This window comes from Thermobia domestica, chromosome 1 (assembly GCF_964235325.1).
Source record: "Thermobia domestica chromosome 1, izTheDome1.hap1.1, whole genome shotgun sequence".
Taxonomy (NCBI): Eukaryota; Metazoa; Arthropoda; class Insecta; order Zygentoma; family Lepismatidae; genus Thermobia; species Thermobia domestica.
Genome location: NC_137454.1, coordinates 224,710,077 through 224,729,565, shown reverse-complemented (window position 1 = coordinate 224,729,565; position 19,489 = coordinate 224,710,077). Strand labels below are relative to the sequence as shown.

Here is a 19,489-nt window from a genome sequence, read left to right as displayed (position 1 = left end):
ATCGGAGGTAAATGCTCTACCACTGAGCCACCGAGCCCCCAAAAGTACCAAAAGAGTAATGAATCACTGTCAAGATTTGTCAATTGACTAGTGATAGGTGGTAATGAAAAGTAGGATGGTATAACCCGTATTAGAATTCTGTGTTCACATATTTAATCTATAATATCCCCAATTATTCAATATATTCAGGATTTTTGTTATAATATATTACTATGATACTATGATAGTATAGGTGTAGGATAAATTCTAGATTCTTAATTGTTACGTTGGAGGCAGACTACTAAATATTTTTCAAAAGCTAAAAATTTTCTTTTGCTAGTTTTTCGTAAGTGAAAAGTGATAATGAAATGTAACTTACCACAGTAATAGATAATGTTATTAATGTAACTTACCACAGTAATAGATAATGTTATTCTACATCCGAAAATACGAATCGGAAGAATTTTCAGTGTTGGCATGCATAGAAATTATTACCCAAAAATCTAGGTTATGGCAGTGACTAGAAAGATGAACTCAACGGCAATTGATGACTTATCATGTTGTCTGTGTTCCTTGTTAATTACTTTTTAAATAATATTTGTTTTTAATTCTACTGTTTATTAAAAGTTATTTATTTTGTACTCTTTATTACAAAATAAATACAAATATTATTTTAAAAATTGTTAACAAGGAACACAGACAGCATGATAAGTCATCAATTGCCGTTCAGTTCAGTTTTTTAGTCGCTGCCATAACCTAGATTTTTGGGTAATTAAAATTCTGGGCACATTGTAATTTCTATGGATGACCACACTGAAAATTCTTCCGATTCGTATTTTCGGGTGTAGAATAACATTATCTATTACTGTGGTAAGTTACATTTCATTATCACTTTTCACTTACGAAAAACTGGCAAAAGAAAAATTTTTTACCTTTTGAAAAATATTTAGTAGTCTGCCCCCTTAAGATTATTATTTCTGTTGTGGGTTGTAGTTTCCGTTACACTTGTATCCCTAATCCTTTTCTATCGTGTTCTTTGTTTAAAAATGAATAAAAAAGAAAAAAAATATGCAATGATAATCGTAGTCCAGTTTTATTTGTAGATACCAGCCTGAAGGCAGTTCTAAGCATTTAAAAAACAGACAGGGATGCTGAATGTCAGCCCTATTTGTTTAATATATCCCAGATTATAATGATCTACACACACACACCAACGGGAAAGGGGAGGAGCAAACAGAAAGAATGATTATGTAAATGAATGTCAAAAATAGAAGTGTATAAATCACGAATATTTGAAAAGGGGCCCCAACCTATTTCACTGGCCCCGGGCCCCAGTTTGCCTTACGCCGCCACTGCTCTAGTTCACACAACAGTTGTTAGCAATATTGCAGTGAAAGAGTGTGGCTTCGAGTAGATTAAGTAACCATCTTACTGCCCAAATTTAGCACTGAAGCCAGTCAATAGCTATGTGAACTAGAGCATTTCCGTGCAGGATGCGCATTATTTCTCCCATAGATGGCACTGTATGCAATGAGGAGTTAGTGTCACGATATTTCAGTGTCAGACCACACTTTCAGAAATATCTTCGTATCTCTCAAATTATTTGAAAATCGGACGTAATTATTTGTACAGAATGAGTGCCTTTGTTTAAAACATAAATGTAAAAGAAGATAATAGGTCCTTGAGAAAGAAAAACAAACCACACCAAACTCTCATATAATTTTATTTCAGCGGTTATTTCTTCAAACAGGGTAATTAAAGCCACTTTAGTACAAAAAATATTATAATTTAACGTTGTTTTGAAGAAATTATAATGAAAAAAACTTCTTCTAACAAACATCCACAATTTTGATCCCCATCTACAAATAAAATAAAAATAATTTATATCCCCAAAATGTTATATTGATACGGATAGTCGCATCTTCACAGACCCTTATCAATATCAATGGTACAAGTTCAATGTTAGTTCTGGGTTTTTATATGAAAGCTACATAAGCTATCATCCAGAGGGAGTTTTACTTCACTCATTTTTCCATTAGAAAGAAAAATATAATTTTCTGTTATTGGTAGCCTTAAGCAGAAAGAAAAATAGCGGCAAGGCTATAGATACCGGTCACCACTCCTTGCTACCAATCATCCAATTTGTGTTTTTTGATGAAACTGTAATCTTATTTTTTCAAAATACTTAATACGAAATGTAAAGCTTATTCTGTGAGCAATATGTTACGAGATGAACATGTGTGTATCTATGGCAATAGATAAGTATCATATCTCGTATCTTAAAATTCACTTTTCCAGAACCTTTTCTCACTCCATTTACTAGGTGCCTCTGGCTCATAACTCGATTAACTCAGAATATACTATTTTTCAAACTGTGGTCCGTGAGATCTGTCTTTGTTGCCCTCTTAGAGTAGAAATTAGCCCATTTATGGTCCTGAGAACATATGAAGGGTAAGGGGAAAAAAGAAGGAATGTCCATGTATGTGCTTTTTCGAGTGCTTTGTCCTATCTGTTGGTGACTCTTGTTACTATTTGATTGTATATGGCATGCATACGTAGATGTAAAAATGCCCATGTAAAAAGGGGCAAGAGATGTAACTAACCCTATTCTTCTTACGCCGTTTTCAATATTAAATCGCAGTTTTCTCGACAATGCAGTTTTGTGACATTCCTTCTTTTTTCCGCTTACCCTTCATATTGAGTATTGAAAGTGATCTTCACTTGAAAAAAAAAAATGTGGTCTCTGAGGTTAATATGATAATATGTATGTAATATGATATGACACAAATTTGTGCGTGAAATCCTTGTTTGATGAAGTAGAGTCATTTCAGTTTTGCTTTGGGGCATAGAAGGCTAAGAACTCCTATGTAAGTAGAATTACACGTTTTTAAATTCTAAATGTATTATTTCTGTTAAGAGTTTAAAATTGTCACAACAATGGGCATATATTTTGAATTTTAATGAAAAATGAAAAAATGATTCTTGATTGGTAGAGATAACAATTTTTTTTTTTTTTGCAATCGACTTGGTTTAAAATTATAATAGAATATTTTTTTTTACATATAAATTGGAACATATTTGACATTTTTTTTTTTTTTTTACAGACTGATAAACAGCAAATTCTGAACAGTTAATTATAAAAGAAAAACTTCTTCTAATGATTTTCCAGGAGGTAATGTACCTAAAATGGAAGCCACATTTCCTCGCTGTACTGCTATGCTGATACGTTGTATCAGAAAAGATTCTAAATTCTAAATTCTAAATTATGATTCGAGACCGGATATTTAGGCATTAAAAACCTGGAAAATAGGCAGGCAAATTGACACTTAAAATTTAAAAAATAGGTAATAAAATAGGCACTAAAATGTAACTCGAAATAATGAAAATAAATACTCAACATAATTTAAAAATAAATTGAAGTCATAGATAATGTTCAAAGAATGTAGAAACACACATGTTTGTCAATATCTTCTTTAATTGTATATATAAAAACGAAGATTGACATGAATTCCATGTATATTTGGTAAATACATTCTCTGCACCACTTTATCACTACACATAACAGTCCAAACTTTCATATCTTATCACTACAAATAACACTTACATTTCTCGGAAGAGGCAAAATCCTTCCTTGAAATGCTAAATTATATATTTCCCCCCAATAATGTCTTATTTTGAAGCAAATGCATAGGATAGGCAACATTAGGCACTAAAGCAATTATTTCGACAGGGATGGGCGAAATAGGCAAAATAAAATTGACTTAAATTGAAACTATAACTCAAAATATAAACTTTAATACGTTATTTTTTTTAAATCACATCTTTAGTATTAAAGAATAGGCATTTTGCCTAACATCCGGTCTCTAATTATTATAAAATGTTAATTTGTTGATTAAAATATGTTCATTTCTCAAACTAAGGGGGACACGGGAAGGACAGTTCCTATTTCAAGCCTCAAATGATGCTCCTAATACGATTCATTCTGTTCATTTTAGATACTACACAAAGATGTGAGTAAACCACCAAGTAATTAAGAGAAACACTGACGTGTATTTTACAAACTTTTTTTCCCCTTTCTTTCTTTTGTATGGTGAACTGTACAACTATTGAACAAGTTTATTACTCATATAGCAACAGGAAGTTGAAGTTCTTTTTATTAGTTAATGTTCTAATCTTTAAATCATATACATGTAGTCATTTGTTAGCACACATGTCTTAAAATACAACTGCAATCTCCAATACTTACGGAAATGTTACAAACCCAGATGTCATCTACAGTCGGATGTACTTTTTAGCTGGAAGAAAATCTAACGCAATGTTAAAACATATACAGTAAGAAAACAAAATAATAATGGACGTAACGAAAGATATGTTTTTACTGCAGTATTTGAAAAATGTTTCCTGAAGATAAATATACATGCTTGGTCTGGACTTGCTTTCCGATGGGACAGATAATTTGTGGTGTACATTGAGCTTCCTAAGACGGTGAATGGGTTGCTACTGTGGCAACAACGGTCCCACACACCCAGCCGAGCGAGGGCTTCCGAACTTACGTTAGGGGTACTTTGAAGTTACAGATTACAGAACGCCATTCGAAAAGGGATTCTGTGGAATGGCCCTAAAACCCGTTTCAACGCCACCGGATCACTATTTAAGTGACATCAGCTTTTATTCCTTGGGCCAAGTGGAATGGCAGAGAAATTTTGGGGCTCAGTTTCTTTTTTCTCATAAAGTAAAGACATCTAGAGCGAACTCGGTCAAGATAATCGCTCCGGATGTCTATAGCAAAACATTGAATTCAAATATTCGATTTCGTTCAAGAGTTGTCATGTGCAGTAACTAAGTAACGTCCGTGCCAACATCTGCAATCTGATCCTGATAACATTACAATCTTATAAGACTCACTAACGTGATACTGATAACATTACAATCTTATAAGACTCACTAACGTGATACTGATAACATTACAATCTTAAAAGACTCACTAGCGTGATCCTGATAACATTACAATCTTAAAAGACTCACTAGCGTGATTCTGATAACATTACAATCTTATAAGACTCACTAACGTGATACTGATAACATTACAATTTTATAAGGCGCACTAACGTGATACTGATAACATTACAATCTTATAAGACTCACTAGCGTGATCCTGATAACTTACAATCTTATAAGGCGCACTAACGTGATCCTAATAACATTACAATTTTATATGACCCACTAGAGTGATCCTAATCAGAGAACTGAATTCTAAAGAGCGGGAGGCTCCGGCCACTGCCAGATAAGCCGTTATCTTAAAAAGGCTCTGACCATGTTATATTGTATACACGGAAAATATGCAGATTTTTAAAGCTCTCTGTTACAACGTACAAAGCACTGACAAATTTCGGTGTTTTTCCAGAGTATCACTTCCTAACTTTTGATTCCTTACATCCTGGCATCAAGTAGCTCTTGAAATTTTGTGTCTTCCGGACACAGCACAAAGTAAATATATAAAGGAGTTGTTTGACGAACAAACTCGGTAAAAATAAGGATACCAATATATGTATACATGGTGTCTCAAAAATCCCCTGACATAGGGTAACTCTGTTATGATCAGAGTTATAACAAAATGTAAGAGGGGAAACCGTTTCCAAATATGATGTTTTCAGTCTAAGGTGAATATTTTTTTTTTTAAATCGGAAGAACCGTTTGAGCTGTACACTCTTTATGTGCACAATGTTAAATGAAAATGCAACGTTGCCATTTTCCTGAACCCACTACATAGGTGAATGAAGTTACTGTTTGAAATGGGAGGTGCCTATCGACATGTTAGCGTAAAAGACAGTCAGTTCGTCCAATTAAAAAAAATCTTCACTTTAGATGGAAAACATCATATTTGGAGACGGTTTCCCCTCTTACATTTTGTTGTAACTCTGATAATAACAGTTACCCTATGTCAGGGACTTTTGAGACACCCTGTATTAGAAGTGAAATTAAAATGTTCAATATAAAAGTGAACTTGTTGATCTTAGAAACTATATAAAGAATGTTCTAATTCCCACTAACTTGCATTTTCTTTCTTTTTCATTTTGCGTGCATTTTTCTTTCATATAATCGTAAACTTCTTTTTTTTTTTTATTTTAATCAGTCTTGTATAGTGACAAGTTTTAAAATAATTATTTTGTTCTCATATATAAATGTTTTATCAGCTAACTTCTTTCTAGTGCCATTTAGAGGTTAAGAGGAATGGGGAAAGAGGAGAGGGAATAATGAACTACATAAGAAGAAGAAAAAGCTTCTCTCTCTGTCAGTGCTTCTACAATATAATCCCTGCCTGTCTTCAACGAAAGGAGTGTAAAAAAATAAAATAAAATAAAGAAACAAACATAACGTAGTGATGACTGTAGAAAGTTCCCTTAATTGCCAGCACACACATAACGTAGACCAACTTTTTTATTATTATTATTAAATACAACATATCCGCGCACGCGCATCGCTGATGATACTTTTTATTTACGCTATGAAAATGGAGAAAGTATAGTATTATTACAATACTATAAGGTAGAAGAGATAAAACACTTTCGCGACACCTAGTGGTAGGTGGATGAATTAGAAAGGAACAAAAATAATGTGATAACTTTTTTCTTTTTCTTTCTTTTTTTTTACTTGTTTTGAAGGCCAAGTTACACTGAAGGTGTAACAGTTACGACATTCACCTCTTCGTAGTTAGAAGTATCGAGAGCGTGGAGGCGGTTTTGTTATTGTCTCTGCGTCAGTGTTTGCAGTGAACAAATGTGTGCGTGAATCGTATTCCAAAAGTGTTTGAAGAGAAGTGCGCAAAGTGCTTGCCAAAGTTTTTTTTTTTTTTTAAGCGCCCCTACTACTGTCTGTGTACCAACATACTGAGCCTTATAATATATATGTACATTACACAGTTACGTGTACTGACTACTCAAAGTGTGGTCATTAATCAGATTAGAAGTTAACTCTCTGAATTGTCGCTTACGGTTTCCTATTTTATGTTTTGCTCCCCGGAGAATGTTCTTATTTTTTTTTTAAGTTTTCTTGTTAAGGAGATGAGAATGGATGTGTGAAAGATTAAGAGAATGGTAGTTCCCGCGCAGCATCCTTCTACGGAGCAGGAAATCGGACATAATGTCCCTGAAAAACAGGTAAGACTTCTCTTCTTAAAAATAAAAGAACTAAAATGCGTAGTAACGAAGTAAAGATAACCTTGAGAGCTTCTCGTGAAGAGTGTGTATTGTAGTAACAAATAACGTGAATAGATCTCAATGGACTGCGTGACTCACCGAGACAAAAATCAGCTCAGCAGGAGAATCTGTATTCAAATAAGAAATAATCGTGATAAATGTTTGATAATCTTTCTTTCTCTCTTTCTTTATTCATTTATTCCAGACACGCATACTAATTTCTTTCTTTATCTTCCTTTCCCCATTTGTAACTAAGTCATGGTGTCATCCTATCTGTTGTTTTGATTTACAGGTCCTTGCACTCCATGAATCATCTATATGACTCAAAATGTCAAAATAAAAGCTTATTGCAAAACTGTAAACAAAAGCTTATTTGCTTTTAAAAAAAATATTATCTCAAAAATAATTTTAATAAATAATAAGATGCTACAATACTAAACTTGTTTTCTTCCATTTCTTGATAGATCATGACTTGTATGTTTTAATCAAATTTAGCGCCCCTATCTCAGCAACGAGATTGTATGAGACGTAAACTTACAGTCTTACCAGGATGAGTTCAATACTCTTCCACCGAGAATCGAACCCAGGACCACATGTACCAAAAGCTTATGCCATATTATGAGGCTACTAGTGAAACATTTAAAACATGAATAAAATAGTTTGAGTCGTTTTTAAGAAAATTGCCCGAAAAAAAAAAAAACTTATCCCTAAGAGTAAACTTACGTCTTTTCATTAACTTTTTCTTAAAAAAAAAAATTACTTATATCGAGCACATTATAGAATCTATATATTAAAATGATAGGATGCTACTAGGTTTATGTGTTTTGTGGCCAAGAGAAGTTTATATATTTGTGATCAATTCCGTTTATATGTTTGTGACCAATTCTTTCGACAATGAGATTTCGAAAACCGCAAGTGCTAGAAACGTGCCGTTTTCGCTGGTCGATTCCAAATTTTGTGTAGATTTACCAGTTCTCATTCAAATTTTCAAAAAAAGAAATTTGTCTTTATTTTTCCATTCCACGTTTTAGGCGTCGTTTTGACTCTATTAATACTGCACTAGAACGTTAAGGTCAGGCCCGTATCCACGGGGGGGGGGGGCTCCCCTAAACTTTGGCTGGCCCTCTAAAAGTTTCACGGTAGGCTTGCAAATGAACTATAATATGGTGATTAAGTATAGTGTGATTGGTTCGGCCCCCCTAACTTCTACCGCCCCGCCCCCTAAATTTTTGGGCTGGCTACGGGCCTGGTTAAGGTTGATACCCTTGTGAAAGGCAACCAGTAGGGGAGTTATGTATAGCGGGTTGATGGACATTTCAGGCGCTTTGCTTTAATCTGAATGACAAAACAGATTGCAAGCTGTCAACTTCAAGGCTTGTGGACCCACAGTGAGGCGTACTCGGATATGGAATTATAAGGAAAAAATGCACTTGGTATCATCTATCAGTTATCCAATTTTATATATTAAATACTACATTTATGTGTTTGTCTATAGCAATTCACTCCCTTTGAGAGCCTTCTGTCCTTTACTTGTCTCCGTAAAGGGACTTGCATAGATATAGTGAGAAGTAGGAAGGAGATTCACACTCATATTAGAACTGTGTGCTGTGTAAATAGCGCAGGTTCAGCTAGTTGTTAATGAAAAAATAATTGATAAACAAAATAGCCTAGTTGAGAAAATTTTCTGATAGAAAGTCACCCCAACAGTAAATTGCTCTTTCTGAATTTTTCCTCTGAAAGTGACTCATACAATGATACTATATTTCAAAAGGGAAAATCCGGACACCATACTTTTGTCTTTCAAATGCGCGAAATAAAAGAAGCAAAGTTGTATTCACTTCCTTGTACTGGTGTAATAAATACGTATAAAAACCCCAAAACAAAATATTTATAAATGACTCATTTTTTAAATAACCGTCAAGATAATTTAGCCGCAACTAATGCTCATGCAATATCTTTTGAGATCTTCATCAGGGTTTTTTTTTTGAGAGTTACTTTTCAGTATAGCTAATGCTCATGTCATAGAACTTATCTCACTGCTGGTGAAATGTTACTTTCCTAATATCGCATTATTTTACCAGTAGTGACTGTTTCTCTAGATAGGAATTATTCAGTTTTGTTATCTCTAATTCTATCAGAGAGTTCATGAAATTAGAGAGGAATCAACAAAACTGTTTTTGTCTTGTACGCCAAAAACCAGGACATTTATGCGTCCCGAAATTTATTTTCGGGAGGCAGATGTCGATTTCGATACGATCCAAGGGCGCCCATCAGCGGGGGCAAGGTGGGGCGCTTTCCCCCCTTAGAGGAAATTGTGCTTCGGGAAATCGAAAACCCAATAGATATTTTAGAACAGTTACCGCAAAATTTGACACTACATTTGAAATGTCGCTTATACTTGCCCCCCCCCCTGGAAACCATAACATGGGCGCCGTTGATACGATCCCGGAAATTCCACGACGTAAAGTAACCCTATACTTACACTATATTGTAATTGTTAATGCAATATTGATTTCTCAAACGTAAAAAAACTTAGATCTGTTTTTATGGGGGGGGGGGAGGATAACATCTTACTTTATTTTCACTTTCTAGTAAACCACTCTTAACTTTGGTGTGCCGAGAAAACTAGAGTACCGTTAAGTTTAAACTTTGGCTCGCACATGCTAAATGGTATGACCTCTAAACTTGTGCACACGCATCATCGGAACGGACAGACGTTCCAAAATCACTTTTTTGATATCTAAGGACCATGAAACGTGTAAATCCTTTAAAATCTCGTATTCAATTTTATTTTCACGAACATCATATTTTTGTCCATCATGTTGTCGGTCGAGAGTAAAAAAAACTGAATTGAATCAGAGTATTTAGAGTTGAGAAATATTAAATTTCCTTACATGTAATAATGAATACTGGGTTCAATTCTTGATACCAACTATTCTAGTTTATACATTTTACTTACGTTTATTTATTTTTCAAGGAAACGTCTTTCTTTGCTAAATAGCTAACATTCTTATATTTGGTGCAGAGAGTCGTCGTCAATCCCCAGTTGGAAGACATATCGCTTCATATAGCTTTTGTGCTTTTGAAGGTTTTGGAAAAATGAGAATAAGCAGGAAATGGTCACACTTGCTTAAAAAAATGCACTTTATGAAACGATCACATAGTCAAAAGAAATGGTCACTTTCTTAAACAGACATGTCATCAAAGTGTAACTCTGTTTGTAGAAGTGTCCTAGACTCCAACAGTTCGTTAGTCCAGATCAAGGTTGCTAACTGTCATATAGCACTATCTTATTATATAGCAAGTATTCTTCCCAATTTAAATAGCCACAAACTGAAACAAGCATCCATATAATGTTATTATAGTGTTCAGCTAACCTTTTCGTCAACCATCTGTTTTAATACGGTATATCCTGTTTATTAGGATCACGCTAGTGGCCCTTATGTTAGTCTAATGTTAGCACATCCGTCCGTCCGTTATTCCACACGATAACTCGCGAACGAAATTGAATTTTTGAATTCTGCTTTGTGTAATAGATAACTAGAGCAGTTATCTCGACCAAGTTTGTTAATGGAGTTTACCTATTAAACTGATTAATGGAGCCAAATAACTGATTTCTATTTTCTGTACAAAGTATACAGTATCTAATAACTTGATGTGGCCTTTGCACAATTATCTTAATGTTATTTACCATCTGCATGGGTAACGATGACTTTAACGCTGGGTATCCATATCCCATTCGTTCTCACGTAACTAGCATGCAACCCTCAGAACATATGAGAATGACTGGTTTTAAAAAGATATTATATACAAAAAACCTTTCGTTCATATACATACGTTTCATGTGTTCTTCTATGGTCTTTAGCAGAGTTTATTTAACCCTTCTCCCTCTCTATAGATTGAAAACTGTTGCTTTTGAATTATTATACATTTGACATGGATTTTATTTATTTTAAGGAGCTTCAATGAATTATTTGTAGAACTCCTAAAATATCAGCAGTCCAGTTAGAATCATGACCTTATGGGCATCCCGGTGCAGTTCATTTAATTTATAGCAAGGCTCTGCTGTTGTAGAACTTTTAAATTTGGTTTCGTCAGCCTGCTATGTACGGATTCATAATTTCGTGTAGTGTACACAATGAATCCTAATTACTAATTACTCATTTACTAATTACTAATTAGCTCTAGCAGATCTCCGAAACTAACCGTAGAACTTTATAAATTTTTGTATAAACATTATCTCTGTAAGTGAGATGGGAATTTTGTTTTAGATGTGACCCCTAAAGTGGGGAAAGCAAGCTTGAAAAATTTTCACTGTTCTCCGAAACTATTACGTAGAATCTTGAAATTTTGTATAAATATTCCCTTGTACCCTACACTGACAATAAGGTAAAGCTGAGCTTCTTCATGGCTAAGCGGTTAGCGTACGCGCTTTTGGTGTGGAAGGTCCGAGTTCAATTCCTGGAGGAACTCACGTGGTTCGGATCTCACTTTAAGCTGTAAGTCCACGTCTCATATAGCCTCACTACTGAACAGGTCGCTAAACTCGAATAAGATATAGCTTTATGAAGTGTGACCCAATATAGGGAATTAACCGGGAGTAAGCGTTTGCGTAATTTCAGTAAAATCGAACTTGCGTAAAGAATTATTTTGAAAGCACAAAAATATTATATATATGAGTATCTTTCAAATATTTCCCATAAATCTTATTCCTCTCTTGTGAAGAACGGGTATTCTGCGAGTAAGATACAGTATACTGTATATTATTCGCCAAAAGTAGTGCGAGACACACAGAGAAAGTAATCGCAGTACAATTGTTTCACAACATGGTTAAGAAAAACAAGGTAATCAGTGTACAGATAAACAGTTCTAAATGTATTCGAATATATTTTTATTTATTTATTTTCCTCATTGAAGGGTCATCAAACATATCTCACGGTAATCTCACTTGATATGTTAAATAAAAATCAGAGACTTTCTTTATATGCATAGTAATTGTTTTATTTTAAACATCTCATTATCTTTGAAGCATGGAGCATATAACACGAGAGACAATTAACGAATTCATCAGCTTTGAATAAACATAGTAGTTGGACAAGTTTAATTTTACGCTTCGAATACGATGTTCATGCAAAATTAAATTTCACGTATTATTTTCTTTTCCAAAGCCTGTTTTTATTTACTAGTCCATGGCAACGAGGTTGTTGTAAATAAAGGCTTTTGAGAAAGTGGCATATGTTGTTAAAAATATGATTTTGCTGTTCCTCTTCCAATAGGTTGTGTTACTTTTAGTTTGTGAATTTTATCCTAACTGTATATAAAACTACATGAATTCACTGACAAAATAAGAGGTACCTTCGGTTGATGTGGAAAGTTGAAATTTGGCAGGATTATAGCTTTTTCAGAACTAGCCCACAGGAAAATGGTCAAAAGTGAATATTTTTAATTTTTGGAGGATCTAAAGGGGCATGAAGGAATTCCCCATGGGCGTTATTTTAGACCTATAATCTCATATTTTAGTACTTGGAATTGGAATAAAAACTTGAAATTTGGTGTGCTTGTACGTTTTGGCTAACGTTACCTAAGTAAGTAACAAAAAATAAGAATTTCCAACTTTAGAGTAATTTTATGGGGAATTGAAAAGCCTTTCCCATGTTATTATATGGAACATCTTCTACACCAAAAAAAGGTTTAGGCACTTCCTTTAGGGCTACAATGATGAAATTTGGCATGATTGTATCCTTCAGGGAGTAACTCATAGGAAAATTGCCCAAGCTGAATATTTTTAGTTTTTAGAGAGTCTAAAAGGGAAATGAAAAATCTCCATGTGATTAAAGTGGATATATCCTTGGGATACAATATCTTATCTTTTAGTAGTTGAAATATGAAAAGAAGCCTGAAATTCGGTGGGATTGTGCGTTTAAGGGGTGCGAGGCCGTAGGCTGAGCGGGATACGGACAAAATCTCGCGGCGAACTAACTTATCCCGTTGGACGAACGACATTTTAACTATAGTATAAAACTAGCTTTTGGTTAGCTAGCGTCCTCAGACCCCCGTGTTTGCTCAGCCTGGTTTGCTCAGTCTGGATTTTTGTTATAAATTTCCGAAATTCTTATAGTGGAAATACGATTTACGAGTCCATCGCTTCGCAAACAAGTTGCTTTGCAAACAAGTTTTATTAACAATTTTTTTCCTTCGGCTTACGAATAATATTTCAGGTACCAACGCACACACATGCCTGTACTCACAGTTCTAATGCCCGTTACTGCTTGAGCGGGTTTGTTGTGAAATGTCTATCAGGGTGGTGACATTAAAACCTTTTTTTTTTATTCTTTTTAGTGTTTTTTTTAAAATTTTATCTCTCTTACTGCCTTGTTCAATATAGTGTTGCGTATTTGTCTTTAAAAAGGATACTGCTATTTTTATTATGTACTAGCTGAATCTACGCTGCCTACAGAGTGCATCATTCTAATAAGAGTACGAATCTCCTCCCCAATTCTTCACTATATCTGTATATGTCTCTTTACAGACACAAGTGAAGGACAGATGGACTCACAAAGGGAATTAATTGCTATAGGCAAACATTTAATCGTATCATTTATTATATAGATGTTAGGGTGAGTTTATGACGAACTTGGAAAAGTGATAAATGACGTCAAATTGATTTTTTCCCCTTATAAATCTATATCCGAATGTGCCTCATTACCACTCTACAGGCTGTTGACACTATGATGCAGTGGGTTTTGTAATTTGGAATAAAGCAAAGCGCCTGCAATGTCCATCAACCCGCTGTACGCAGCTCTTCTACTGGTTGCCTGACAGTGATACCTACATTTGCAACGCTCTAGCTGCGATGTTAATTTTATGAACTCAAGCCGACCCTTAAAACATTGAAGAGAAAAATAACGGCACTTTTTTTTTTAAAAAAAAAAGGAAGAAAGAAAATTTCAGTGATAATTGGCAAATTTATACAAAAATTTGGAATCGACAAGCCAAGACGGCACGTTTGTAGAATTTTGGTTTTTGAGATCTCATTGTCAAAAAGAATTGGCTACAAACAATACATAAACGTAGCATTTTAATACCTTGAGCAATTGACCGCCCCACAAAGCTTGGGCCTTGTTACTGCGGCGGTATGTAATCGAATTTTGGGCGGAAAGGCGACATGAGTCGTCGAGACGGTTAAATAACTGCCCTTGTTGGTGGATCGACGAGTGCTACGGTGTTATATATCCAACAGTGAGGCGTTTCTCGGGCCGACGTATGATACATCAAGATCACACAAACGAATTATCATGTGTTGGTGATCAGCGATGCCGCTAGTTACTTCCCAGAATTACTAGGAATTTTTTCTGCCCTACGAGGAACTCCCGTGCGCAGCCATTGCATGATTCAAAAACGTGTCGTTTTGGATCGAGTTGGTTACAAGTCTACAATGAGAACATATTCAAATAATATTCGGTTCAAAAGTTCATTTTCTGAATATTTCGGAAGCCTGTAACCTCTAAAACTACTCCTTGCTAGACATGGATAGATACGCAAGTAAAATTACCTTCTGAAGTTTGTCCCCATAGTTTATCTCGAAAACTCCTCACCCACATTGTTATGTTAGTAACTTAGAACTTGTTTAAAGATAAGAATGTGTATTTCGTTTTATCTGAAAGAAGCTTCAAGGTCACGTAAGCTTAGTTTCAGGGTGACATGTGAATAATTGTGCGAAGGAAAGGAAAAATTATTATAATATGGGAACTATAAAAGTACAACGAACATATCTTTCGAAGTCTCAAGTGAATTCGCTTTTTGATGTGTGAAGTTGTTCATTCATTTAAAAAAAAAATGAAATGGGTGAGATGAACAGATTTCTTCTAATAAAAATCATAGTACCAATAATATTTCAGTTGGCTATGATGCACATAAGGGAATCTCGTTTCTTTAATGGTGATAGGCACATATTAGTTAACATGTAGCCAAATCGAAAGTCAGAGATGCGTCAACCTGTTTGAGTTACATACTATATATTTTATAGTAGGAACTTAGAATTTATTTTACGTTTAAATCTCTCACATACACAGACAAGCTCCTATCAGTTAAGGAAACATTACTCTAAATGGCGGTATGAAGAATTGCTGCTTAAATCTTCTGCAATCTAATCATAATTGTTATTTATTGTGTATTTCCAAACATGTTCCACATAATTAAATCAATTTTTTACATATGCTAGCTAAACTAGTTATGAAAACAAGTAGTTATATTGCCACAGTGTAAACAACGTGAGTTTTAAATTTTTGAAGGTTTGAATTTTCCCCTCACTCGCGATTTTGCACCTTAAAACTTTAGTAAAAATGAATGAGGCATTTACTTTCATTTTAGCTGTTTATTCCATGAATAGATTAGCATTTTGCATCCCGAGCATTATACTAACCCGCAAATCCCAACAATACTGTGGGTAGCCTATCAAGCAAGGATCATATCCATATAGGAATAAAAGGAGAACTGATTTTTTTTTTAATTGTCCATATCTTGGGATCAATTGGATGGTCAATGAACTCTACTTTTAAGTTTTAACCCCCTATATTCTGGCCAAAAGTGATATTGATTCATCAAGTAGCTCTTATCTCCCGGACGGACACAGGGACAGACAGAGTAAATATATATAAAAAAAACTTTTCGGTAAACCGAGCTCATTAAAAATTATATCAAAATAATATACATCACACTTAAATACAGGGTGTTTCAAAACAACACCGACAACGTTTGGGAGGGAATTCCTGACACCAAGATAAGACAAAAAGTATAGACCAACCTAGGTGCACAAGTGCTTCCTTTCGGAGTTATAGGCTTCCAAAAACAAATAAAATGAAGGTTAAAGGTCCATAGCTCTAAAACTATCGAACCTACCATAGTCGAGTCAAGACTTCACTTAGGAGCTAGTATGTGCTCCATCCAAATATCCGAGGCTCACAATCCTGCGATAATTCCGCAACAACTTTTACAGAGGTAGTTGGTGAGTTATATGCCCGTAGCTAAACTCCCTCTATAAAAATTGTGGCGTAAATACCTTAGGATTCTGAAACATATATTTTTGGATAACGTACATATTAGTTCCTAAATGAAGGCTTGACCCGACTACGGTAGGGCCCATGTTTAGGAGCTATGGGTTTTTTAAAGTTCATTTTTTCATATTTTCAGCAGCCTATAACTCCGAAAGGAAGCATTTGTGCACTCAGGATGGTCTATACTTTTTGTCTTATCTTGGTGTCAGGAATCACCTCCCAAAAGTTGTCGGTGTTGTTTTGAAACACCCTGTATAAGTAGTTTGTGCTTTTCAACCTTCTGGAGGTAAAACATTTGTAGATCAATGTTATATATTATAAACGTGAATCAATCTTGTTGTATCTACGACGTTAATTAAGCATTAAAATGAAATTAGTTTTTCGCTTCAAAATTAATGTTCAAGTTACGTAATATTCTCAAATACATGATATAGACTCGAACTCATAATTTTATGGATTGACTCAGATTGAGAGTATCTCTATCTCCCACGTGGCACGGAATCGAAGTAAATTCATGTGTAACTTCAAACGGAAAAGGTATCATCTCCAAGAAAAATCTAGAAATCATCATTGAATAAACCCCTATTTATCACTTACCAAACATTACAGAAGAATCATTTTATTATTATAATTTTGCCTTAGATATAACAGGCATGATTCTTCTTTTATGTTCACTTTCAGTACTTAAATTTCTTTAGATACGGTTGCTCAATAACAGATCAACCTTCCTCGCTGGTCTAATGACTATCATGCGTACTTTCGGTGCACGAAGTCCCGGGTTCGAATCCCTTTGAAAGATTATGAAACGCATTGGAATGGTTCAGACCTCACTGTAAACTGTGAGTGTCGTCCTATGTTCGCGTAGTCTCACTATTAACAAAGGAGTAAACACAGCTCAATCAAATTGTAGATCACACATATGATACGAAGATTCTCAAACTCCATTAAACACTAAAAATTCACTATGTAGATGTAAAGTGCAAACTAGGAATAACAGCCAGACTAGAATCTTGGTTAATGGTAACCCTCACATGTATATGGCACCTGAATAACTGACTCTTTAATCGGAAGTTGAAAGAGAAATCAATTTTCCAATTATATTTAGACTTCTACGTATAACACCAAATATAGCACCTACAATCTACTAAATGCAACTATCGGGAATGTTCATTAACGGGAATGGGGAGGACGATGCAAACTCTTTCAATGGCATTCTCGGGGAATGGGAGGAACAAATATTAATAGAAACATTTAAATGCATTAGTAACTACTTGTGTAAAAAATAAGTATGTTCAATGTTTTAATCAAGCTTCTATGCAGTAGGAGAGGAGAAATTAAAGCTCTTGCACCATGAACATAGGGGGGAACATAGGGTAACTCTTCTATTATAAATTGATAGTTTCACTTATAAAATGTATAACTTTTGTATTTTTACTCAGTCATAAAACAGCAAGTCATAGCAACGATAACAATTTACTATGAACTAGTTTTTAAATGAACTTCTTCTTATTTCCCTTATGTGTATTCTTCCCTAACACTTGAAACCTTTCTCAGCATTGTGTATTAAGCAGTGCATCTTATTCAACTCCCAGCAACTTTATTTCAATTTCAACTGCATTATCTATTTATTTGCTTGTTTTGCATACAATTGAGATTACTCCCGAGTCAACATACAGTTGCTAAATGACAAAACTAAATGTGTTTGCATGGTTTCAGCTTTTTCCAAAGTAAAAAAAAAAAAGAAAAAAAAGAATACTTAATAAACATGACTGCACAGTATGTACGTAGTAGCTACACATACATATATAAGCTATCATACGTATTTAGACACAAAAATTACATATTGTGTTCATAGAACTCATTTACAGAGTAATAACATTTCTTTATTTTTAAAAAAATATTAAGATGCGAGTTAAACAGAGAATATGTTTCATTTTATTTTTAGAAGGTCTTATGTTGAAAACTCTCGTACAATTTATGTACAGAAGTATATGCTTTATTTTTTTTTAGAAATAGGAGAAGTTTCATGGAATAATACGTATTTATTAATGTGTCGAATGTTGTAAGTAGTTATGGACATTACTATTGTCATTAACTAGTATATATATATATATATATATATATATATATATATATATATATATAATATACTGTATATACTGTATATAAACAGATGAGTTAAAAAATTTCCTGGTTGAAAGGTAAGCTTTCGAGAATCTTCGGCAATAGTCCAAACATAATCTTTAATACCATCTTATTTCTTAATTAAGAATATAATACAGTCATTGAAGCAACCTTATAAGATAATACATTAACTAAATAATGATTAAAATTTTGCACAATAGACTGAAAGTAATGCTTGCATTGTAACACTACGTCATATTTTAAGAAGATACTACTTTTTTTTTTTTTTTTTTTGTTAAATTAAAAAATATGTTCATTCCAATTTAATTTGCAATTAAATGATGTTAACATGAAGGAATTTAGTGAAACTAGAAAAGTTGACTTTTAAAAATTAATTATTATTATTTATTAATACGTAAGGAATACCTTTATTTTGGAGAAGGTAATAAAAGTTTATCATTCTTAAAAACTGGTTTATTGGTATATAACTAGTCAATTAATCGAGTGAATACCATGTTAAGTTGTTTTCAAATTTCCCCCCGTGATTTTCCAGTTGTTGGGTCTATCAGGAAATAAAAACGCATTTAAAATGCGAAATAGGGTTGCCAAATCATGCATATGTACAAACAAGAAAGTAGTGGATCAAACACTGATTCTTGTGGTATTCTATATTTAGAGGAAATAAATTTTGAACTTTTCCTAATTGATTCCTTTCGTAATGTGAACTAACACCAATTAATTTGTGAACTACTTGATATCTATCTTACAAATAAAGTTTAATCCACTTTTTTATCAATTTCTCTTACTCCGTGTTTTTTAAAGTAAAAGGTCATGATTAATAGTGTTAAATGCCTTCGTAAGATCAACAAAGAGACAAATGGCTTATTCATTATTATTAATCGTGTGTCTCGTTGTATTAAGAATATCAAAAATTAAAAGGGCCACGGTGGCTCAGTGGTACAGCGTTCACCTCTGGTGCTTGGAGTCCCGTGTTCGATCCCAGCCCCCACTAAGTGAACTTCGTGGTGGACAAACACCGTGTGCGTGGGTTTCCTCGGGGTTCTCCTGTTTCCTCCCACTGTATTCATTCCACCATTTCATTCATTACTCATCATCACCGTCTCCTTTAGCCTAACC

At 34.1% G+C, this 19,489-nt stretch overlaps 1 protein-coding gene across 14 annotated transcripts in view; it reads left to right on the top strand.

Moving 5' to 3' along the window:
• LOC145694314 (uncharacterized) overlaps positions 1 to 19,489 on the top strand; it is a 671,298-nt gene that overhangs the window by 266,791 nt on the left and 385,018 nt on the right. The window contains exon 1 of one of the 14 annotated variants that reach the window (XM_081770470.1): positions 6,696 to 7,136. The exons of the other annotated variants lie outside the window; for them this stretch is intronic. Within the exon in view, the coding sequence (XP_081626596.1) occupies positions 7,071 to 7,136 (66 nt within the window). The 5' untranslated portion in view covers positions 6,696 to 7,070. Of the gene's footprint in view, positions 1 to 6,695; positions 7,137 to 19,489 lie in introns of those variants that run through there. 14 annotated transcript variants of the gene reach the window in all.